At 38.1% G+C, this 24474-nt stretch overlaps 3 protein-coding genes and 1 long non-coding RNA gene across 11 annotated transcripts in view; 1 reads left to right on the forward strand and 3 right to left on the reverse strand.

The window, feature by feature from the left end:
- The window catches only part of LOC113676509 (dynein heavy chain domain-containing protein 1), a 46617-nt gene extending 45391 nt beyond the window's left edge, over window positions 1-1226 (forward strand). For all 4 annotated transcript variants that reach the window (XM_089181914.1, XM_089181915.1, XM_027193173.2 and 1 more), the window contains exon 63: window positions 435-1226. In XM_089181914.1, the coding sequence (XP_089038040.1) occupies window positions 435-800 (366 nt within the window). In that variant the 3' untranslated portion in view covers window positions 801-1226. The remainder of the gene's footprint in view (window positions 1-434) is intronic.
- Window positions 918-8974, reverse strand: LOC149040125 (uncharacterized). Of its 4 annotated transcripts, none has more exons than XR_016179637.1 (3): window positions 7541-8832; window positions 4655-4711; window positions 1974-2689 (listed from the first exon to the last, which is right to left on the reverse strand). It is a non-coding gene; the product is annotated as an uncharacterized LOC149040125 (long non-coding RNA). The 4 variants fall into 4 exon arrangements; XR_016179640.1 differs by lacking the exon at window positions 1974-2689 and adding an exon at window positions 3678-3863; XR_016179638.1 differs by lacking the exon at window positions 4655-4711 and having other exon boundaries at window positions 918-2689; window positions 7541-8974.
- Window positions 8975-10277: 1303 nt separating this feature from the next.
- LOC113676510 (CUB and peptidase domain-containing protein 1) lies at window positions 10278-11757 on the reverse strand. Its single transcript, XM_089181924.1, has 3 exons — window positions 11465-11757; window positions 10969-11189; window positions 10278-10643 (listed from the first exon to the last, which is right to left on the reverse strand). The coding sequence occupies exons 1-3, from the start codon at window positions 11740-11742 to the stop codon at window positions 10321-10323; spliced, it is 822 nt and encodes a 273-aa protein (XP_089038050.1). The 5' UTR covers window positions 11743-11757; the 3' UTR covers window positions 10278-10320.
- Window positions 11758-16477: 4720 nt separating this feature from the next.
- LOC113676511 (trypsin-3) lies at window positions 16478-24408 on the reverse strand. 2 transcript variants are annotated; one of them, XM_089181919.1, is made up of 9 exons: window positions 24255-24408; window positions 23410-23607; window positions 22799-23002; window positions 22139-22453; window positions 21705-21785; window positions 18302-18457; window positions 17667-18045; window positions 17170-17390; window positions 16478-16844 (listed from the first exon to the last, which is right to left on the reverse strand). In XM_089181919.1, the coding sequence occupies exons 1-9, from the start codon at window positions 24346-24348 to the stop codon at window positions 16522-16524; spliced, it is 1971 nt and encodes a 656-aa protein (XP_089038045.1). In that variant the 5' UTR covers window positions 24349-24408; the 3' UTR covers window positions 16478-16521. The 2 variants fall into 2 exon arrangements, with proteins under 2 accessions (XP_089038045.1, XP_089038046.1); XM_089181920.1 differs by lacking the exons at window positions 21705-21785; window positions 22139-22453; window positions 22799-23002; window positions 23410-23607; window positions 24255-24408 and adding an exon at window positions 19280-19415.
- Window positions 24409-24474: the final 66 nt, after the last annotated feature.

Consider the following 24474-nt stretch of genomic DNA (forward strand, 5'->3'; position numbering starts at 1 on the left):
TCAAGCTGGGTACGAATCGACCGAACATGGGTTCGAAACGACACTTCGCCATACAGTATCAAGTCATTTTTAGTGACCAGTAACGGAAAGCTACAAGCTAATCGGCTGTAAGGATTTTATCGTAATGTAACACCAAATTCTCTTAAAGTAGTTTCCTGGTAACTTAGAGCAGCCACAAGAGAGAATGGCTAAATAGCTCTTGTAGATACTTTTTTTTAAAAAGAATTACATTAGCCACAGTCCTAGTCACGATTTTTAAAACATTTCCCCTTTCCTCTCTGGTCAATGTGAAAAAAAAAAAAAAAAAAAAAAAACGGCAGCGGAGTGTCTCGACAAACTTTGACGAGGATTGTGGTTGGAAGGAGAGTCACCATTGGCCTTTTTGTGAAAGCAGGGCTCTCAAATGATATAACGCATTTTCATTCCTTTCGCAGATAATGGATCCAAATTTCTCGCCCACTTCTCCACCAGATCGTGGTATATTTCTCAGAGACTTGAAACTGAGTGGAGCATCATGGGAAGGCGGCCGCGGATGTATCATTGAAGCACCTGAGTCACGTGACATTTGCGATTTGCCAATCGTTTGGTTAAAGCCTGTGGAGGTTATAAGATCGCGGGCGCCATCAGCCAAAGTTGAAAAACTGCAAAGCGATTTGCCGTTTTTCAATTGCCCTCTATTTGTGGGGAAAAGCTGGGGCGAAGATGCTTCAGCTCTTGTCACCAGTCTTCCGTTACCTACTGCCGTGCCGGAGGAATTGTTAAAACAGCGAAGAGTGGCGATTGTATCCCATACTTGTTAAGGACGACAGTGTCTATATCATCCATTGATCCATAATTTATTTAAAATGCGGACCCCTTTTTTTTTCGGTAGAATTTCCGCACAAAATGAACTAATGGCGTTAAGTGTTGAACGAGAGTTTTGAGATCGTCTATTTATTGGGTTCTATTTCAGAAAAACGACTTGTTAAAACGTGTTTAGTTAGCTGCCAGGAAAGAATCTGAATTTCTAACCTAAGTGGTCAAATCCATTTGCTGATTTACTTACTTCAGCTCTTAGCCTCAAGTAACTAAGAATAATAATGAACATTTATGAGAGAGGCAATTTGTAATAATCAGTTTTTCTGGTACACAAGCGTTTCCTTGTTGTAACATATCGATAAAGAATTTTTTAAAGTGAGGAAAGCTGTATCTTGTTTGCTGCCAAAATATATCGTGTTAGTTTTTCATTGCACCGTTTCTTGATATTATGAATACCCATTCTTAAAAATAACGAGATATCACTTGGCCATGACACGCACTGAGTTTCTTCTTTATTGACCTCCTTGAAAAAATATCTCAAGTTTTCCTCTTTACGGAGGTCTTTTCTTCGTTCCTTTTTAAATTAATGCAAGTTTCAAGCCGAAAGTTCACGATAACTGCGTGCGAAGAAACGTTTCTTACAATTAATTTCGAAAAATCGTCAACCGAAAAGGGAAATGAAACGTGTTTCTAAGTTAGGAAATTTTGCAAAAAATTCGCACAAACACAGGAGGGAGGACTGAGAATATTTCGGCATGGTTTGTCTTTAAGGGAAACAAACACGGGAATCTATCACGCGCATGGAAATATGAAGACATTCAAAATTGTGAAATTAATGGTTAAGCTCGCTTAGATAAATGGAAAAGCTCCAGTCCATTGTATTGTAGCAGTAAGTCAGTCGCCTCGGGCTATCAATTTATAACCTTTTTCCGTGGTCTTCAAGCGTAATGCGTGATTGCAGTCTTGTGCTTTTAACAAGATTAGAAAAGCGATAAGAAGCAAGCGCTCTCAGACGCTTCAGAAAAGGAAACAAGCTTTTGTGTTGCAATCTTCATTTTTGCTATGAAATTAACCGCTTTGGGAACAGTTGAACCTCGTCACCGATGACATTGCGGTATACTTCAATTGAACTTAACTATGGGCAACGAATGAAGCGGAAAACTGCAACCTCATGCTGGCTCATCTTTGATATAATTACTACCGTTGTCAGGCAACGCAGGTGGTTTCTACTTCATGTACTTTAAATATATTGTCACGAACGTCGATGATGACGTCGACGTAGCTAAGAGTAACATCGTGGGTAGAGATTTGTTTATTCATTTCGAACAAATCTATTCAAAATGAGTGCAAAAAGGAACATCTTACTTGAAGTTTTGACTTTAGTGTTGATCATTCGTTTGGGCAGTTCTGCGACTCTTTGTGAGAATCACACAGTTTGCAATCAGATGGGTTCAAACACGAAATGCTGCAATGGAACTTGTCTTCAAAGTTGCAACATAACAACTGCCTGCAAAAAGAACAACGATTGTGCCACCGGCGAAAAGTGTTGCGGTAGCGGTAAATGTATCTCGCAAATGTCACTATGTTCGCTGTCTTCCAAGCTCGCGATAGCCATACCTCTTTCTATTCTATTTTCTTCCGCGCTGCTTCTTTGTATTTGCACCAACCATTCGTCGTGTCCAGTGTATGCGAATCAGCAACGGCGTCGCCTAGGAGTTGTTTGACAGAATCCATGGAAAGCAACAGGACACTTCTCTTTGGCAGCTTCATTGTACAAGTAATGTAGTCGGTTGGAATTGAAAAGCAACAAAGTCGCCGCTTAGTTTCAGGAGATTCTCTCTATCACTCGCTGGAGTACTTGGCTTTGACCTTTTCACCACCCAAGAGGTTGCTAATAAAGAAAAAAAAAAACAGCTTATATCGTGCATCACTTAACTTGGGATCACTACATCGTGAAGCTGTAAAGGTAGCGTGAGAGAAAAGCGAGAACATGTTTTTAGTTTCTCTATGCGGCGCCTGAGCTAAATAACCAAACAAAACCCTCTTGCTCCTCTTCTAATATTTTTTCTAATGCAGTCTTCTCTGTTGAGTAACACCATATCAGCGTCAGACTTCAATCATTTTTCCATGCATTTTAAGAATTTTCGGTTCGTTTATGGGGTTATAAGCATCAAAAAATGTAACTGAGCGAGATTTAAAAAGAGTGCAGTTAATTTCTAATGTGGCTAGGACGGTTTAGCGACAAATGTTCTTGTATGGAGACATGAGATGTGGGGAAATGGACAGTTGCAAAATAATCTAAAGTCTTAAAAACACTTCCACAATTATGTTACATTTCGAAAGTGTATAAGAAACTTAAAAGATGTCTTAGAATTCAATATTTTAGAAATTGAGGTACGACATTTCTATCTGATAAAAAAAAAAAAAAAAAAAAAATACATTTTTATTGCCATATCGTGGTCGTTATTTAAGAATTGGCTTATGAGAAAAATTGATCTCGGAACTGCGTCTATTGTGTTACCACTCTTTAAAATTTTTGAATGAAACATGGAATGAGACTCTGTGGGAAACCCAAAGACAACGAATCCAGGAAAGGTGTTGCACCAGACCTATCTACATGTAAGTCACCAGGCACATGTGATATCATTTTGAGTAGTTTGTGCTTTTAATTTCCGCACGTCACTTTACGTTGGCTTTTGCTTTCATTGCTAAATCGGAGCTCACATGCTTCAGCCGCATGCTCAGTTATATTTCTCAATATAATGAGGAAAGGAAGTGGCTTATTTTATCAGAACCTAAACGACTCAGAATGGACATCTGCATCATTATATTCGATAAAATAATACGTTAAATGTTTTAAATTGAATTTCTCATGTTCATTTTTACTTCACATGATCTCCTTTTAATATCAACATTTTTCAAAGCCTTCCGCGACTATTTGTCGTAGCAATGATGAGTCATTGTAGATCTCTAATCTTATGGTCGATTTTACAATTAAAGTGGTACTACATGAAAGCCTGCTTTCCAATTGGCAAAAAAGTGTCGATGAGGTGATTTTTCCGCACCTAAGTAAAAAAAGAAAAAAGAAAAAGAGTTGAATTAAAGTACACGATGATAAAAAAAAGCATGCACAAATTCTAATTTTGCTTCCGTTCATTATCCTTTGCCAAGTCTGCGCAAAAGGGGAAAAAATTCCAATACACGCAAATCTTTATCACTGTGGAAGACATGAGGCCTTTGGATACACAACTTTAACTGCTCGATTCGGCAATAACTTAGTAAATGTTTGAGTAACCTGGCTATTATTTACAAACACAGTTGTAAATTTTTTTTTCAATGACCATACCTTCAAGTTTATTTTCAGAAATCGTATGACGTAGTATAAGTTGGTGTAAGAAATCTTTTGTGGAATGATTGCATCAAATGGTTTTTTTCCTTTCCGAATTTTTTTCTTTAGAAACTCTGATAACTGTTACTGGATGCAAGTTGGTGCGGTTGCGATACCAAGTGACAAAATATTACACTTTGCTCATGATAACTGAGGCTGCAATGTGAATGAATGATTCATTTAAAAGCCCGCGTTAGTTGTATGGCCCCCATGGTTACCACGACGCTTAGCGTGGGTAACAATTTAGAGGAGCTTAAAATTACGTTAAACGAACGAATGAATCCTGAAAGGGTCGGGGAGCAAACCACCCACACAACCACAAATTCTTGAGAGTTTACACCGCGCACCAGAACGTACAATATGTGATATTTAATAGAATAAACATATTTTATTGTACGTTCGGGTACTTAAAATAGCTCGCAGCGCCCGTGGGCCATATGAAGCAAATCCAATGTTCTGTTTGGCTACCTGAGTGGGAAGATGGGCCCATCTTGTCCCTGCGGGATAAACCGTTTTGATCTTGCCCTATAATAAAAAAAATTGCGAGGCAGACTTTCAAATTTTGAAATTTTGGGACAATTTCAACTTCTTCTCGGTTCATAAAAGCGTAAAAACACGCTCTTGGCCAAGATCCAGCATATATAGTCTTCTTTCGTTTAAGTTCAAACATGGCGGAGCAATTTAAACGCAAATTGATCCAAGTTAATATGTCTAGATTTCAACAAAAATTTATACCTATTTAGAGTTGAGATTGTATAGAATCCCAATTTTTTTTTTCCACCCATCTGCTTCAGGTCTCCTCGAAAATGTGATGACATTTCATAAAGAAATTTCAATTTGGCCTCTCCTTGGAGTAGAAGGAGGCAAAGTACTTGCACTTTAGAGGGAAAATTTCTAATCTTACTTGTGATGTGAGATTTCAATGAAGAAATTATTTTGATCATTGAAAAAAAGAGAAAATAATATGGATTGACGAATGTAATTTCTAACGCATTTATCCTACCTTGCCAAACCCTGCGTTTTTTATCGTCAAAAAATCGTGCATAAAATACGGACAGTCCGCTTAGTTTACCGAAAATAGTGTTGATGATATCATAACTCAAGCTATTCGCACAAAAATCCACTTTAAAATAGATCACACGTCATGTCGGTTTACTGAGAAATCACCTGCGCGAGATGTTATGAAAGCACGAGAAAAACAATATCAAGTTTGTTTACTGTCCAAGACGGGTTGAACTCGAACTTTTTTATCGTTAGACCAACTTTATTTCCAAGTGGATTAATAAGCCAGTAAACCGATAGAAAATATGGTCTTTTGCCTCGATAGTTTTTCCGCTGGTGTAATAATCGATATGGTTTTGACAAGACAGCATGTGCTACAAATCTCAGTTATTTAGCAATATGCCTGTACTTTTGTTCTCTAAAAAGTCTGTCGCTTGCTGCGTCGCTCGATCAGACAATTTCAAATCGTGTTGTGATTCGTTGTCGAAGAATCCAACCGCACAGAGAAAACCATTAGTTAGATATTCATGCTGAGTTGGGATGACATTCCCTGTACGACAAGATATGGGGCTGATCGTCCAATAATGACGGCATGCTTGCGTCGGGCTTGAAAGTGAAATACTTCGTTGAATATCTAGTAAAGCTAAGCGGAAGCTCAAAGTAGATAAACAGCCTTGGCGTATTTTGAAAATCTGACAATCCGCCAGCGTTGGCGTGCAAAATTTGTGTTATTGGTCTTATTTGCTGGAGTTTGCTTGCGTTGCTGTCAAATGTATTTGTGTTTGAGAGGCTGTACAAGCTTTCGTTGAAAAACTCGAAGGTGCTCAACCAAATTATACTCGGATTTTGGCTCTCCGTAAGGTCTCAATATTCTCAATAAAACCTCCCCTACCCCCCCCCCCCTCCCTAACCCCCCTTCTTGTATTTGATAGGCTTTTTGTTTGGAAGCCTTGGGAGTTAATCTATCCCCAGGATTTTTTTAGAGGTTCTATTAAGATAAACATTGTTTTGATCGTCTCTTTTACAGTTCTTCTCCTTCTTCACTTTGATGACGATATTACGACATGTTTATTGTAGTCGCAAATCCCGCCGAATATCACAGACAAAGAGGAATTTATATTGGCGTCATGGAATGAATCGAAGTACCCAGGTTCGTCTGACAGACAACAGCAGTAGCAAACGAAGAAACTCCGAGACTTTTGAGGGGACATGGACCAAAAGAGAGAAGGAAGATTTGTGATGAATGTTTTTTCTCCGAGGATGGCCGAGAATGGAAAAGAAATTGGACGATCTTGACCGAAAAAAAAATGAATAAAGCAAGGTCATAATATATATGGTCCACATTGCTTTCACAAAATCAATTTCACGGAAATTGTTTTATGTCGAAGCTTTAAGTTATAGCATGACTTACTGATATTAAGCGGGTGACCTCAAATGCGGAATTGCTAAACTTAACTCAGGGACTGAATGCCACGTTTCGTGTTCAAACTCTCTTTCAGGAGTTACGAGAACGGCTGTCGTTTTTCAAGGACATTTTTCGAGGAAAGTTGACAATTACCAAAGAGAGCCATTTCTGATGCGAAGCGAAGTTGAGCTCAAGGACAAGCCAAAATTAATATTTCTTTAAATCCAAAAATGCAAATTTTTCTTTTGCTCTCAAGTGTTTTGTTTTTGTCTTTTCTGTTTTGTTTTGTTTTTAATCCAAACATGATTTGGACTTGAAAGAAGACTCATTGGAATAAAGTGTGTATCGCTGATGAACAGGGAAACAGCTGCGAGAAGAAAACATCGTAAAAACAGCGAAACTTGATGTACAAACGTTGGAAAATATTGGCGTGTGGTTTCATTATTTTCACCCTATTTGTTTGCGGCCGGCTTTGTTTATTGGAAAATACAACGTTGGATGTGGCATTGATCTTACGTTTTCCGGTCCCCAGCCAGTGACTTGGGAACCATAGCAAATAATAAAGAGTGTATCGTAATAATATATCAAACAATCAGGGAAAATGACCGTCACGATGGAATTTTTTCCTATTCTGAAACGTATTTTTTTTAAAAAATGGTTTCATTGATGATCAGTGACAGTTTTATATAATATTAGCCAAAGAGATTTTGTTTTTGGAATTATGCAAATTTTGCAGATGTGACAGAATACTATTGTTCATGCAACTGTCAATGTCCCGGAAATAGTGGTTCATGATTAATAACCTTTGTCTAGTCAGTTTCATGTCGATTACGCATCAAGTTGCAAATAAAACAAATCTTATCAATTCCTACGTTGAAAACCTCATTCCAATTTGTTGCATATGGTCAATAATTTTTTCCTTTCCCTTCAATAATCGAACTACTCACCAATGGAAGACATGATTTTACGTCAATTTAGTCCTAGGTCGCTTTCCCGTTGTTCAAGACAAAGAAGCACCTTCTCCAGTAAACAACAGAACTTTACTTTCGCACTTGTGGGGTCGTTTTTAGAAGTCCTTTCCAGTTGATCCGATATACCTCTTTAGCATCAAAGCAAACACCTCTTTTAAATTTAGACTTGTTCAAGTGTTGATCAACCCAGATGAAACTTTACTTATATTCCGTACAAAGTTACAATCATGGCACTGCGCCATTGACTGCCCATTCTTTTACATCGATTTCTCACATTTTAAATTATCGAGAGAGAGAATTATCACACAAATTTCGAAATCAAGCCAGACCATCTGTATTAATTACGATTGTACAAGTGCAACTGTACGTTAAGCTTTCTGCGAAGTACAGTTCGCAGTAACAGTCGATCTTGAATATTCCAAAAGCGAAGAATAATATTTACATAAACGCACAGGAACTTGTTGCGCTGATGGCTGTAAATTTACTCCACATTTATAAAAATATCCTATTTTTTGACAACAAAATTCGTCTTTTTTCGGTTTTCTCTTTCTCCTTTAAAGAAAACGTAAGCAGAGTTGTTTAACACTTGCTTTCTGTACAGAAGTAGGCGGTGTTCGCCAAAGTTTATTTATACGTAAAAGTCACCTGAATATTATCGTTTTCGTGTACTGTCATTTGATCGGCATAAATGGCGGAGATTGAGACATCGACGTACTCGCTCGAGGCACAGTATAACTTGAATATTTAGTTGGATTTCCTGTGAAAGGTGGTAAATAAGATGTTGATGGTATTTTACACGGCTGAGGCGCTTCGGGAAAGCGAAGTTCTTGTGTCATATTTGTTGATGATAATGTCGGTAGATGTGATCGGTGAACCGTGGCGCTTTGAAGTCTTCTTCTCCGTGCGATACGCCGTTTGTACCACGGACAGCGATCCATCAAATAGCACGTAAGAAAAAAGCAGAGAAGTGCTAATAGGGCACCGGAGAACACAGCCAAGATGATTAAAAGCGCAGATGAAGGATTGGGACACAGCTCGAAGCTGTCCTTACAAAGTCCGTTCGAGCAACACTTTTCATCCCAGTCACAATCGCTAGAACCCTCGCAGGTGCAGCTATATCTACAGACTCCTTTGCAACAAGTCTTGGATCCTGGGCAGCTTTTGTCGTCCAGACACGCTTGTACACGCTGGTAACAAGCCACGGAAATTACACTTAAATAAAAAGCCCGTTGTAAAGAAAGTGCCATGATCCTTCCCCAGTGTAACTTAATACCCAAGTCATCTGATGAGTGTTAGTCTCGCTTCGGAAGAGATGCAAATTTTCTAAACCTTTAGGTCAAAACTATATCCTGTTTGCCTAATCTTTCACTGTGAAAGGTTACTCTAGTGGGAATCACGGCAATTCGAAATAACCTAATAAGGCATTGTTGTTTAATTCTGCTTTTTTCAGGTTTTTTTCTATTTACGTTGGGCACAAATTATTTATTAAACAAGTTTGGCTGTTATAGTCTTGTGACTACATTATGTTAATGAGTAACTCAATAGAAACCGACCTCTTTTGTTTTGTTCTCAGAGGGTCGCCTTGGCCTGAAATAATTTGCCCCTGAGGAAAGAAAATCACATTGTGTGAATGACAAGAAGGCGAGAATTTAAGTTATTCAGAATTGTCTTTTGTAGATTTGGCATATTATACGGAACTTCTTATAATAATCAGAGTATTGATCTGTGATTTTCCTCCTTTCAAACGAAAATACTAAACGACTGTGAATATAAGAGAACTGGAGAAGATCGCTTTCATATTCAAACGAAAAGTTTGGCGCAATAAAGATGAATTTACCCCATCTGTAAAATAATTTAGGGAACTCTTTGGGTCTTAAGTATTGGTGGTTAATAAATGCCACAAATTGATTAATATCAATGTTCTTAAGAGGTGCTCTGAGTTACAAAGGTATCCAAAAGTACCCTCTCTAAATCAATTTATAATACACGTCACCTCTGACGTTTGCCAGGTTACCTAGCGCTGTTAAATTCGCGAGTGGGCTCAAATAAAACTGAGAAAAATATTGAAAGTAAATTTGATTGTTCGTAGTTAAAGCTCGTGATGTAGCTCAAAGGTCCTTAAAGCGTAATTTTCCACAGTTGCATGAGACATCATTGCGTATGCGACACAGAATTTAACCATTGCTTTTCGTTTCAGACTATAAAATATGAAATCATCTAGTAGCATTTTACAATTCTCGGAAAAGTTGTTGACTTTCCGGTTGTCGAGGATTCGAGGTTCAAAGCAATACCACAACAGTTTTAAACCTATGTTTCAACAACTTATAGAGAAACGGCACTTGCACCGATGACTAAGCTTAAAATTTAAAAGGATGATTGTTAATTTTTTAAAATCCACAAAAAATAGGTGGTACATTAGCTGCTGGTACGGACCAGCAAAGGTAAGGAAGGCCTTGGTCTTGAGAACTTTCCTCTATTCTATTTGCAATTTGTCTGATGGACATTCTCAATTTCTATTTCTTAATTTTTCTCGATTATGGTACGTAAAGGAAATGATTTCTCGATTCCTGATCATCGATTTTCAAACGAGAAATGAGACTGAATCAATTATCATCAAGTTTTAGCATCATAATTCTTGATTTTTAACTTTTCATCAATTGCCAAATTATGAAAATAAAGTGTAGTATACTCAATAAATAGACGAAAACACACATTTTCGTGGTTTTGAATGCCTTTTATTGTGCATAAGACTTTGTCTAATAGGTATTCATCTGCTTGTCAATCCATTGCCGTAAGTAACGGACCCTGGCGTAGACACCATACTTCCCTGGGGAGGCGCAACCACTTCCCCATGAAACCACACCCTCTAAGTAGAACTTTCCACCATCTTCACAAACCAGTGGCCCACCGGAATCGCCTTGGCACGAGTCCTTGCCTCCACCATCGAGTCCTGCACAGACCATGGAGTCGTGGATTGACGATCCATAAGCTCTTTTACATCCACTTTGACTGACAATCGGGACATCTACCTGCATTAACACTTTGGCCAAACTACCACCCGAGGAGAGTGTACCATATCCTGAAAGGAACCACATGGAAAAAAATTATGCAGGGCTTACATATCATTGAGCCACCCCTGAGAAGAGTCAATCCAAACTTACAAGAATAAATCAAAGGAATACCAAAAATAACCAAGAGAATCTGTGTAAAAAATGACAAATAACAATGAACAAAGAAAATAAAATGTATATATACAAATGTACAATGTATATGTCTAGGTTTTAAAAGTTTGGTCAATGTATATACATTTGATATGGGGAAAAGTGGCTCCCTCGAACAAGCTGATCGTCTTCAACAAGAGTAACTTATCAAGGCAATCGAGTTGACGGAATGAATTGTATCACCTGTCACCCAACAAGTCTTGCCTTCCGAAACTTGTCCACTCGACCCAGGTAAGCAAGCCAGTCCAACTTTTCTGTTCAGTTGAGCGGGTTGTCGCAGTTTCAACAAAGAAATATCATGAGCCATTCCGCGTGGCCGTTTGTAACTTTCATGGTTGATGATTCTTTCCACTTGAAAATCCTGCTCGTCTCCAGTGTTCTCGCTGCGATAGTGAGCACCAACTCTGCAAATTGGAAACAACTCAGATTTGAAATCGGTGAATGAATACTCTTTTTCAGATATCTCCTCTCCAATCATTTGAATACTTTCAATGAATACTTTCTTTATTCTAAGAAAATAGGCTTTGCATTTCGAAAATTATCGCATAAACAGCTTTGGAACAATGATTCATTAGCCAAGATAACTAGCTGGATAAGGCTTACTCTGAGTAAGAATCTGTGGAAATTGCCTTGCATTAAATTTGATTTCTTGGGTAGAAGAATCTGGAAGAGTCCTCACCTTACACGAATGCTGGAGGCGGATTTTTTCGAGGTACAGTGAGCTGCTGTTACAACCCACTGCGGATGAACCAAAGTTCCTCCACAAAAGGTGAAACCAGAAGGGGTCCTGACCTGAGTTTGCCATGGCCAAGCTCCATTTGGGGCTTCATTTCCACCGACAATTCGTGCGCCTGGTTTAAATCCACATTTTCGTGATTCTCCTCCTCCACCACCACCGCCGCCTCCTCCTTCTTCTCCATCGCAAAAGTTACAGCTCTTCTTACAGAATCTTTTCATTTTCTTAACTTTATTTTTGCAGAAACCTTTATCTGCCCAGATAGGGCATTTTCTCCTTGTGTCCACACAATCTGGAATACAAGAATATTTAAACCCACGGCTGCTAAATTAAACAAAAGTTTTGAAGTTATAGAAATACATAAACTAAAGAATTTTAAATCAAGCAGGATAAAGAAGATAAAGAGAGAAGTCTGAAGAAAATGTAATCAACTAGAATTTGCTAATTGAAGTTGCTAATTGTTGGCTCGTTACAATCCCAAACAAAGAAATCAACAAAGAAATCATTCTACCGATTTCAGAGATTAGCCTCTAAAATGATTGAGGCTTGGTGCCCGTACCTTTACAGAGTATTAACTGTACACAGACAAAAATCAAGTGGAAATCTCGTTGCTAATTTGTTACGATCATGCACTTTAAAAGACATGTCGGGACTTTTAAGTTTAAGATGAGAAGTGATCATCTTTTTGTTCTTGTTGTCTTTGATTTTGTTTTATGGGTCAATTGTTCACACTGTTTTCCAGCTGCACTCTTAATATCCAGGTGTGCATTTAGTTGAAATAAAAAACTCATCAGCAAATGCAGAGGTCCCTTAGCATAAAATCATTCCGACAATTCTCTTTTGCCCTTTTATTCGTTTCTTTTCCTATCATAAAAAAGCAAAAACAGAAACAAAAAACAATCGAAAACGGGTCTCGGAATTGCAGTCGTAGTTAATCCTTGAAACTAGTCACTAATGTAAAACAAAAACAAAGGATTGACAGCTTTCTGCTTTGGAGAACTTTGTCTAAAAGGTTTTCATCTGTTCGTCAATCCATTGCCATAAATAACGGACCCTGATTTTCCCCGACCTCCTATTAACCAATCATGCAACTCGTCTTCTGACCGTTTTGTTACAATTATATTTGTGCAGACGCGTATCTTGTTAAATGAGCACGTTTCATGAAATATAGAAAGCGTTCCAAACTACTGATCAACCATGTGCCCATGAACCATTAATAATTACACGAAAAAAAAAAGACATCATAAGGAAATGTTTGGGGTCGGCCAATTCTGCTGATAACATGTGAAAACAGAATTAGCACTTTTCAGTCGGGTCGAGTTTTTTGTTGTAATCAAATCATCATCGTCATTACTGATGCATTTAAAGAAAAATCGTTGTCAGATTGTTATGGAGAGCAAAATGACAGCTTGTTTGAAAAGTAGCTACGATTTCTAAACGTTTGTGAAGGAGATTGTTGGCTTTATCAGCTTTCTGCAGGCTGGATACAGAACGCCTTCCATGGTAAAACTGCAGTTAAAAACCTGAGGTGAGATTAAATAAATAATCGAAGCTCCTAGCTAAAGCCTTTGCAGAAAGTTTGTGCGATGAACACAAGTAAGAACTGAAATATATTGTGCCTTGGTTTTAATGGTCAGCTTTACTTTCGATATCACCGACTCAATGTTTTTGCAGGTTTTTTTTTCTTAATTGGGACAGTTTCTCTGTGTGGCGGGATTCTGGAATGGTAACACAAATAAATAACTAATCCCTGGTTAATTAAGTAAAGATGTTTGGAATGAAAGAATTTACTGCGTCCAAAAGACTGAAAAGACGCGTGAAAGAAAAAAAACGAAAAGATATGCAGCCCGTAGTTTCGGCTGAGCAATCCTTCGACGCACTCAACGCATACGTCCATAACTAAAGAAAGAACGCTTTTGTTTGACGTCTAATTCGCGCAAAGATGACTAAACCAAAACGGGACAGTAGGTAGCCGAAGTTAAACTAAGCAGATTGCCTGGAGCGCAGGAAAACGTGTTTAAGTCGCGATCTGTCTAAGTTCAGCTTCTTATTAGTAAACAGGATAGCTTGACTATTCTAAGAACTGAACGTGGAAAAGTAAAACTGCTGCACTGCTCCATACTTCACAAAGCTTTCGAAGCTTACCTCCACCGCCTCTTCCCCCTCCTTCTCCGCCGCCGCCTCCGTTACTACCTGTGGTGTAGGGAAATTAGACGGATTTATACAGAGTGCACTCTAGACTTTCATTATATCATCATGAATCCTCTTCGTAAACGGTGTCGCAGAAACCCTGGGCTTGGTTAATTACATTACGTAAATTGTCAACTTTTAGGCCCACCCTAAGTTGCAGTTCCTTCGTCCGTTTCGTCAGAAGCAGCATTTTTTCAAGGGCCCAGAAGATTTTAAAATATTTCGTTTTGGATTGTCTGGAAAGAATCCCACTTTGTCTCACTTGTCTCAATCTCGGGCTAATATTTTGACTCTGACTGATAAGATAAGCGTTTGGGGAGCAAAATTTAATATTCTTACTTTTCAGGAAATTTCAAGTGGTCAGTACTGTTTTTCCTCTTGACCTAACGAAAAACTCGCATGGGTCTCACATACTTATTCCATACTTATTGTATGTCGCTTAAGAAAAAGACTAACCTAGACCGTTTCCATGTTTAATCTTCCAAATAACAAGCTTAAAATGACGCCTGATAGTTTGGAAGATTAACTGGATCCATTGACAAACAACTTTATTCGCAGTCAACGAATTATTTCTTCTTGCATGGCGCCAAAATTCATATTGCTACCTAAGCGATGATTTTTTTTGGATTCTTTGTATCAACCAGCAGCGAAGTTTCCAAGGAATATGACAACATTAAACATGCCTGACTTTAGTAACTTACTGACTAACCTTCTGTGTCTCGCTGAAACGCTGTCAGAACCACCCCGGCGATAAGAAGAGCTTTTATTAGAATTGAAAGCTTCATTTTGCAAGAATCAATAGTACAATGAAACCTAGTCTCCGAATATCTTTTTATACTAGTATTTACCGCAGTAATTGTGAAAAGAATTTAACGGCATACATCTGTGTGAAAACCAAACATTGGCAATCAATTCAAACTTGAAAACATTCTCACTGCAAGACTTCTGTCCTCATTTTAAAAGACTATTGTAAATGGTTCTACACCTGTGTAAAGATGAAATTTGTCAGCAATCTATTTATTAAACAAAAAAATCTTCGCTTATGTGAACGACTATCGTAAATGGCTTAATAAAAATCTTCAGTAGTAATTATGAAAAAAAGTTGACACACGCGTGTTTAAAAAATTGCCTGACAAAAAGTCCAATATTGTTCACATGGATATTCACATAAATTGCTGATGTTCATCTTAATATTGACGACCGAAAAAATTAGAGATAAACTTGAACTCCACCTGTGTGGAAATTAAACATTGGCACTAAGTCCAATTCAAGAAAAAACTATTCGCTTAAATATTCATTCCCTCTTCATATAGGACAATTAATATTCAAAGTGATAGCTCGAGAAGTGTGAGAATTGTGCACATCTGCGTCGAAAAAATGCTTGGCACAAGCAATATTAATTGACAAGGATATTTCTTCGAGAATAAATTGTTGATGCTAATCTAAATATTGACGACCGAAAAAATTTGAGAAGAACTTAGAGTCCAATCCAAGACAAAAATTGTTTCACTGTAATATTTATTCCCTCTTTTTTCAGGAGTATTTACATCTACAATGATAGCTCGAGATAAGAGGGGACCGCACGCGCCTGCCTAAAAAAAATGCATGGCACAAAATCCAACATAAGTCCACCTGTCAAATTAACCTTTGGCACCAAATCCAAGACAAAAACTATATCACTGTAATATTCATCCCTCTTTTTTCAGGAGTATTAACACTCGAAGTGATAGATTGAGAACTGTTAGAACTGCACACACTTTCCTTAAGAATAATGTTTAGCACAAAATCAACATTTATTCACATGGACGTTTCTTTGAACATAAATTGTTGATGTTCATGTTAATATTGACAACAATAAATGTGAGAAGAAGTTAGAGTCCACCTGTGTGAAAATTTACCTTTGGCACCAAATCCAAAACAAAGACCGTCTTACTGTAATATTTATTTTGAATTTTAAAGGAGTTTAACGCTTATAGTGTGAGAACTGCAATATTGCCAACCTAAGTCGAAACCCCTCTTTCTTTCGTCCAAAGCTCTTTCTAATTGTATAACAATGAAAATTATGTGCCACACCTTTTGAGCTAGGTTTACCTGAAAATTTCATTTTTTTTTGCACGTGTATTATCCTTTAACAACTAAAAAAGTTATCTGTTTGCTTAAATCTGAAACAAATTGTGAAATATATCACTAAAGAACGGGAATTTTGAATTTCAGACGAGAAGTAATCATCTTTTTGTTGTTCTTGTTTTTGATTTTGTTTTATGGGTCAATTGTTCATACTGTTTTTCCAGCTGCACTCTTAATATCCAGATGTGCATGAAGTTACAAAAAAAAAATTCATTGGCAAATGCAGAGGTCTCTTAGCATAAAATCATTTTGGCGATTCTCTTTTCTCCTTCTTTTCGTTTCTTTTTCTTTCGTTAAAAAGAGCAAAAACGAAAAAAAAAAAAAAACAGTCGAAAACGGGTCTAGGCCGATGGAAGACAGTTAAAAAACTGCAATGGTAGCTAATCATTGAAACTTGTCACTGATGCAAAACAAAAACAAATCTTATACAGTCAGTTTTAGCAAGATTGATAGCTTTCTGCTTTGGAGACGGTCAAAGCTGAAAGAAGGTGATAAAATGTTTTCCGTGCCAAGCACGTCGTCTTTTTAGCTCGATTTGGCTGTAATTTTTTTCATAATTTTTCATTTTTATAATTGTAGTAATAGCTAAATTATGAAAAAAAAAGTGTAGTATACTCAATAAATAGACGAAAACACACATTTTCGTGGTTTTGAATGCCTTTTATTGTGCATAAGACTTTTGTCTAATAGGTATTCATCTGCTTGTCAATCCATTGCCGTAAGTAACGGACCCTGGCGTAGACACCATACTTCCCTGGGGAGGCGCAACCACTTCCCCATGAAACCACACCCTCTAAGTAGAACTTTCCACCATCTTCACAAACCAGTGGCCCACCGGAATCTCCTTGGCACGAGTCCTTGCCTCCACGATCGAGTCCAGCACAGACCATGGAGTCGTGGATTGACGATCCATAAGCTCTTTTACATCCACTTTGACTGACAATCGGGACATCTACCTGCATTAACACTTTGGCCAAACTACCACCCGAGGAGAGTGTACCATATCCTGAAAGGAACCACATGGAAAAAAATTATGCAGGGCTTACATATCATTGAGCCACCCCTAAGAAGAGTCAATCCAAACTTACAAGAATGAATCAAAGGAAAACCAAAAATAACCAAGAGAATCTTTGTAAAAAATGACAAATGACAATAGACAAAGAAAATAAAATGTATATATACAAATATACAATGTATATGTCTAGGTTTTAAAAGTTTGGTCAATGTATATACATTTGATATGGGGACAAGTGGCTCCCTCGAACAAGCTGATCGTCTTCAACAAGAGTAACTTATCAAGGCAATCGAGTTGGCGGAATGAATTGTATCACCTGTCACCCAACAAGTCTTGCCTTCCGAAACTTGTCCACTCGACCCAGGTAAGCAAGCCAGTCCAACTTTTCCGTTCAGTTGAGCGGGTTGTCGCAGTTTCAACAAAGAAATATCATGAGCCATTCCGCGTGGCCGTTTGTAACTTTCATGGTTGATGATTCTTTCCACTTGAAAATCCTGCTCGTCTCCAGTGTTCCCGCTGCGATAATGAGCACCAACTCTGCAAATTGGAAACAACTCAGATTTGAAATCGGTGAATGAATACTCTTTTTCAGATATCTCCTCTCCAATCATTTGAATACTTTCAATGAATACTTTCTTTATTCTAAGAAAATAGGCTTTGCATTTCGAAAATTATCGCATAAACACCTTTGGAACAATGATTCATTAGCCAAGATAACTAGGTGGATAGGGCTTACTCAGAGTAAGAATCTGGTGTAAATTACCTTGCATTAAATTTGATTTCTTGGGTAGAAGAATCTGGAAGAGACCTCACCTTACACGAATGCTGGAGGCGGATTTTTTCGAGGTGCAGTGAGCTGCTGTTACAACCCACTGCGGATGAACCAAAGTTCCTCCACAAAAGGTGAAACCAGAAGACGTCCTGACCTGAGCTTGCCATGGCCAAGCTCCCTTTGGGGCTTCATTTCCACCGACAATTCGTGCGCCTGGTTTAAATCCACATTTTCGTGATTCTCCTCCTCCACCACCACCGCCGCCTCCACCGCCTCCACCGCCGCCTCCGCCGCCGCTGCCTCCACCACCGCAAATTTTACAGGACTTCTTACAGTTTTCTCTCATATACTGTTCGTATTTGCCTTTGCAGTATCCTTTGCTTTCCCACCGCGGACAGTTTAAGTTTTTATCCTTGCATTCTGGAAGAAGGCACAGTAAATGAAAAGAAGAACAAAAAGAGGAACAAGAGGAAGACAAGTAAAACGATATGAACTCCAACAACGCATACAGCAAGATTACAAAAGTGAAAAAAGGAGAAGGAGAAATAGATAAACTATAGGGAGAGAAGAGTAAAAGAAAATATAGAGGAGATTAAATCGAACTGATTAATGATGAATAACTTTTTTTTATAATTTTAATCTATAATAACAAGTTATTTTAGAGTGTTCAAAATACCTTCTCCTCCTCCTCCTCCTCCTCCTCCACTGCTACCACCACCACCACAAAGGTTACAGCTCTTCTGACAGTTTTTTTTCATATACGCTTCATATTGCCCTTGGCAGAAACCTTTTGATGCCCAAGAACCGCAATTTCTATTTTTGTCCGCACAACCTAGAAAAATAATAAAAACCCACGGTTTTGATTTTATCCAGTGTTTAAGTTGTGGAAAATAAACAAAATTTGAAAATTTTAAATTTTCAGTCAATCAGTTTTTAGGAAAGAGATAAACAGTGAAGTATGGAAAACATGAAATAAACTTGAATTCCGAGGCTGACTGATATTGGGACAATCAAGCACTGAATATTGCAAATTGCTAGTCATTGGCTCGTTAGAATCCCCCCCATCCCCCACCAATTTGATCTTTGTTCTGTTTTCAGACTTCTTATAAACCTCTAACATGACTGAAACTTGATGCTAATGCTTTTAAAGATCGTCAACTACACGCGCACATACTTGATGTACTTAAACAACTCTATTACAACAAAAAAGCCTCTTGTTTTCAGAATTTTCAAAGTAACAAATTAGATGAAAATCTCGTTGCTAATTTTCTGAAAAAAAGAAAATCCCTGGATTCAGGATTGATTTTTACAGCCGAAGGTGATTGTTGTAGTAAGATATAGCACCATTACATTGCAACCTTGCTACGCACCATATAAGGAGCGTTAATTCTCTGGCTGACGAGCAAGGCTTTGGATCGATCAAGTGGCTCCTTGTGCGCAAGGTAAGGCCGGAATGAGCAGCCTTTCACAACATATACAAAGCGCAAGTCTTGTTAAAGATTCCTTTTCCCTCACAGATATCAAAAGCTTCCTTCACTTGAAGATTGTTTGCTCATACGAAGATATACAATGATGAATAAAGTCGTTTTAACCTTGCATACCTAACTCAAATTATTTGCTGTGCTGTATGGATAAGAGATGTGTTTAACCTTACCTTTTGAGAGGGATGGCATAAAGATGCCCACCAAAAGTGCAACAATGATTAACATCTCGCCGATGGTTTTTTGATCAGACGACGTGATGCATATCCTTTTATCTAACTTCTTTCATTAGATAATTATACAGCTGGCTCAAAGCCTTTAAACCGCTATGGTCACTTCCATGACTTCTTTTTTAAACATTCTTTGTTATGATGATAATAGCTAATAACATCTATTGAATTTCAGAAATCAAAGAAGATGTCAAGCTTTTTGTCATGATGGCATGAGGTATCAGCCGAAATAAAAAGTCTACTGACGACATTTAGATGCTACAAACACAGGTTGACTAAGATTTGCTTGTTGAGTTTAGCCATCTGGTTAACCTGGATAATTGTTTTTAGCTCTAACCATGGTAACTATTGCAAAACAAGGTAGGGAATATAACTAATTTAATCTAGGTAAGGTTCTCTTTGTAAATCTCATCTAACATGACAACTTTACGAATTGCTTATATAAACAATTTTTGTTCTTATTCAAGAGGCCATTCTTGAGGAACTAAAAGTGGGTATGAAATCATATGTTGAAATGACTTTTGAAAACGGCAGGGAAAATATCTTAATCCCGTAATATAGGTTGATTTATGTTTACCTAGCTGGTAAACCTGAATATCAAACACTTCCCCTCTAGTTATAAAATTTATCATAACATCTTTGCTGAGTAAAAGCCATAGTTAGACGTTTTCAACTATCAAAAAAGCTTTCTTTTACCAATAAATTCAGTGCCATACGCCTTGTGAAATTTTAAAAGCTGCATTGACGTTGAAGCTTTAAAATCTTTATTTAGGAAATCAGTTGTGAGACATTTATCTAGCTTGAGCCAAACGAGTATAGCATATACCTTTATTGAACTACTTTGATATTTTGGCAGCTGTGTCTCAGTTTTCTGCTGGACGTGGACACCTCGATGAAATTTTTGTATCAAAGAATTATTTTCAAATTATTGAAGTCACTCTGACGTGTTCGAAGACAAAGAATAGTCATCGAAAAAATGCATAATTGACAGGCAATAAGTCTAATCAGTTTTATCATGGTGTGGAACACGAATATAGCCTCGCTTCTTGCGTTTGTCTCCTGGATAATTAAGACTCCGATTTTTTTGTCAATATATAAAATAAAAGCTATGCTGTGTCAAAACCATTCATAGCGTTGCTTGTTCATCAGCCGAGTTTACAAATAAAAGATCGTTGTTGGGCAAACAATGAGTAATCTCTTAAACTGATGATGTGTGTTTTTCATCAATCGTCTTCATCTTTCTTTTCAGAATTCTTAAACGGTTTTCTCGACCTCCCAATTAACCAATTATGTCCCTTGTCTTATAGCAATCTTGTTACTCTGAATTATATTTGTGCATACGCGTATCCTGTTAAATTAGCGAGCTTCACGAAATATAAAAAGTGTTTCAAACTACTGATCAATAATCAGGCAATGAACTTGCCACTGATCGCTCGCAAAGAAAAGACATTACAAGAAAAAAAATTTGGGTCGGCCAATTCTGCTGATAACATGTGAAAACGGAATTTGCTTTCCAGTTGGGGTGAGTTTTTTGCTGAAATCAAAACATCGCCATTTACCTTTAATCAGTTTCGAAATGTATGATTTAAATTATTGCTGCATTTAAAGAAAAATTGTAAGCAGATTCTCATGGAGGGCAAAATGACAGCTTGTTTTAAGAAAAGGTGAGGTTTCTAAGCGTCTGTGAAGGAGATTGTTAGCTTTATTGGCTTTTTTCAGGCAGGGTAATGCAAAGCGCCTTTCACTGCAAAACTGTAGCTAAAAACCTGAAGTGAGATTAAACGGATAATTGAAATCCTAGCAAAAGCCTTTGAAGAAAGTTTGTGTGATGAACTCAAGTGAAAAATGTATTGTGCCTTGGCTTTGAAAGTAAGCATTACCTACGATACTACTGACTCAATATTTTGTCGAGTTGGCTTATGTAATTGGGACAGTTTCTCTGTGTGACGAGATCCTGGAATGGTAACACAAAAAAATAACTTATCCTTGATTAAATGAAAATGTTTTAAATAAAAGAATTTACTGCGTCTAAAAGACTGAAAAGACGCGTGAAGAAGATAGAAGGACAAGATATGCAGCCTTGGTCTCGGCTGAACAATCCCTCGACGCACTCAACGCATACTTCCATAACTGAAAAGATCGCGTTTCGTTTGAAAGCTACTCAGCTCCTAGATGACTTAACTAAAACGGAACAATAGGTAGCCGAGATAAACTAAGCAGATTGCTTAGAGCGCGGGAAAACGAAGGTGTTTAAGTCGCGATCTGTCTAGCTTCCTAGCAGACAGGATGGTTTGACCATTCTAGAACTGAACGTGAAAAAGTAAAACTACTGCACTGCTCTTTGCTTAGCAAAGCTTTCGAGGCTTACCTCCACCGCTTCCTCCTCCTCCTCCTCCTCCTCCTCCGCCGTCGCCGCCACCGCCACCGCCACCGCCACTTCCGCCACTACCTGTGGTGAAGGGAAATTTGACGGATTTATACAAAGTGCACTCTCGACCTTCATTATATCATGATAAATCCTTTTCGTAGACGGTGTCGCAGAAACCTTAGGCTTGATTAATTACATTATGTAAATTGTCAACTTCTAGGCCCATTCTGCCAGTAATTAGGAGTGTATCATGATAATCACAATAATTATGATAACAACGATGAGGATTAGGATGAGAGAAGAATTGTGAATCCTAGGGTTTAAGTGGTCGGTTCGTCCCAAAACAGGAAAAAAAATGCGAAATGTCCGTTATCGTGGGGTTGGGCAAACGTTTTGGAAATTTTCCGTTGGAGCTAAGGTAGTTGCCAACTTACCCACGTGACTTTCGATCCACCTGACATACGAGCTAACACGAGCATATACGGAAAAGGTGTGTCCGGGACAAGTACGGCTCGTTACCCATGAAGCTGCACCGCGAACAAACCAGCGACCACCCTCAAAGCATGACAAGGGGCCGCCACTATCGCCGTTGCAGACACTGCTTCCTTGTCCTCCAACGCATACCATGGAGCTTTCATCCACTGAGCCACCATTTTTACTTCGGCAGGTATTGTGACTGGCTACCGGAGCCTTAGCTTGTTTAAGACGAGGAGCAAGTGCATTTGTGTTTGAATTTATCCTACCCCAACCTGAATAGAGACGGTGAACATCCAAGAAATGGAACTTCATTTAATATCATTTTTATTAAACGGTTAATCGGATGATCATCTTTTCATTCATTCTCCGATTTAGATACAATCATTCAATCGATTGATTAATCATTTACCCTAATTAAACCACTTAGTCAGTGTGTAGCGATCAAAGCAGCGTAATTTTCTTTCACTTTTCATTGTTACCGCTTTTGGAATACTGATTTCTTTAAAGTTTATTGTAGTTGTGGCCTCAGAATTTTGTTTTTTGTGCTGACGCAAGATAAAAGCAAGCTTTACCAATTTGAACGACCCACCACAAGCTGAGTTTTCTCATCAGATTACCTGTTACGTAACACTGTGTTCCTAGACTGACTCGTGATCCATGTTTTGGCAGGCAAACGGTTTGGATTTTGCTATTGAGGCTTACACGGGTCGCCAGTTTCAGCACTGCTACGTCATGGCGTAGATGTCGCATGCTAAAAGATGGATGTTTGATCACTCTAGAAACTTTAAACACTTGTCCGTCTCCAGTTCTGCTATGAGCCCCTGATAGAGGTAAAAATGCCGTAAGGAATGAGTTAGAGATCGTGCGTTAACGCTGGTATTTGTAGGTCTGTTTCATTAGCTCAAAATTGAAACAGCAAATTCACAGTCTGTTTTTTGGGTAAAATCTACGTTATCATAGTGAACCAATTAATCTTTTGCATTTCGACCCCTTAAGGGACTCTTCTTTACGTTTAAAATCTATGATTAAGGCTTTTCTGTACGAAAACCTAGCAAGAAAAAAAACAAAACAAACAAAAACGGATTATAATTAAAACAAAGGAAGATAGTCCATTGCCTCTTCGCTTCAAAAGATAAGAACTTTCCTGAGACGAACAAAAAAAAATCAAAAAAAAAAAAAGGAAAACGGAAGTTCTTCATTAACTACTTAAAAAAGAACTTCACTTTACCTAAAGCTACTGAGTAACGATTAGGGTCACTACTTTGATCAACGCAATGGGCTGCTGATAGCACCCAGTTCTCGTTCAGAAGGGAAGCACCACAAATGTGGCGCCCATAGTACTGGAGTGATGCTTGCCAAGGCCAAGAATTCGGCTTTGCTTCTTCGCCTCCGACTATACGGGACCCAAATGGCTTATTTCCGCAAGCTAGGGAATGAAGAATCAAAATGTATCAATTCATTTTCTTATTAAGCGAAGGTGGCCTCGATGTTTGAGAGGCGTTGGGATTGAACTTCATAGTTCTTATGGAAACCACTGATTCGCTGAGGCAAGAAAGCTCATGAGACAAAGTGAAAAGAGCGCGGAGTAAAAAGGGGCAATCGTATGTCTCTTTTAAAGATATAAGTCAGTTTAAACCTCACCGCCGATGGCAAACATATGGTGCATGCACCGTGCTGCAGTTCCTTTGTCCGTTTCATCGGAAGCAGCGTTTTTTCAGTAGTCCAGAGCATTTAAAATATTTTGTTTTGGATTTTCTGGTAGGAATCCAACTTTATCTCACTTATCTCAAACTCGGGCTAATATTTTGACTCTGAGTGATGAGATAAGCTTTTGGGGAGCAAAATGTAATATTCTTACTTTTCAAGAAATTTCAAGTGGTCAGTACTGTTTTTCCTATTGACCTGACGAAAAACTCGCATGGGTCTCACATTATGTCATACTTTTTATGTGTCACGCAAGAAAAAGACTAACCAAGACCGTTTCTATATTTCACCTTCCAAATAATAAGCTTAAAATGACGCCCGATGGTTTGGAAGATTATTACAGATAGACAAAAGTAGCGAAAAACTCACCTTTTATAAGTGATGGTGTTAAAAGACAGACCACCAAGCTGACGAAAAACAACATCTTGCCGGTGATATTCTGAATATACGTAGCCAAGTGCATATCCTTTTATTTTATGACTTTCAACTAAAAGTTATACAGCTGTGCATAGCAATTTCATCGGAAATTCGGACTCAATGATTTCACGTCTCAACGATATTTTGCATAATTCAAAGAATCTGTCCAATC

This window comes from Pocillopora damicornis, chromosome 9, assembly GCF_964200805.1.
Source record: "Pocillopora damicornis chromosome 9, jaPocDami1.2, whole genome shotgun sequence".
Taxonomy (NCBI): Eukaryota; Metazoa; Cnidaria; class Anthozoa; order Scleractinia; family Pocilloporidae; genus Pocillopora; species Pocillopora damicornis.

Excerpts from the sequence above, each read along its gene's own strand:
- LOC113676510 (XM_089181924.1), bottom strand. The coding sequence starts at position 11,742 with ATGAAAAGATTCTGTAAGAAGAGCTGTAACTTTTGCGATGGAGAAGAA. Across the intron at positions 11,190-11,464 it reads GCCTCCAGCATTCGTGTAAG|AGTTGGTGCTCACTATCGCA; the intron begins GTGAGGACTCTT and ends TCCAATTTGCAG. Across the intron at positions 10,644-10,968 it reads CAAGACTTGTTGGGTGACAG|GATATGGTACACTCTCCTCG; the intron begins GTGATACAATTC and ends GGTTCCTTTCAG.
- LOC113676511 (XM_089181919.1), bottom strand. The coding sequence starts at position 24,348 with ATGCACTTGGCTACGTATATTCAGAATATCACCGGCAAGATGTTGTTT. Across the intron at positions 23,003-23,409 it reads TCGTTACTCAGTAGCTTTAG|GGGCTCATAGCAGAACTGGA; the intron begins GTAAAGTGAAGT and ends TACCTCTATCAG. Across the intron at positions 16,845-17,169 it reads CAAGACTTGTTGGGTGACAG|GATATGGTACACTCTCCTCG; the intron begins GTGATACAATTC and ends GGTTCCTTTCAG.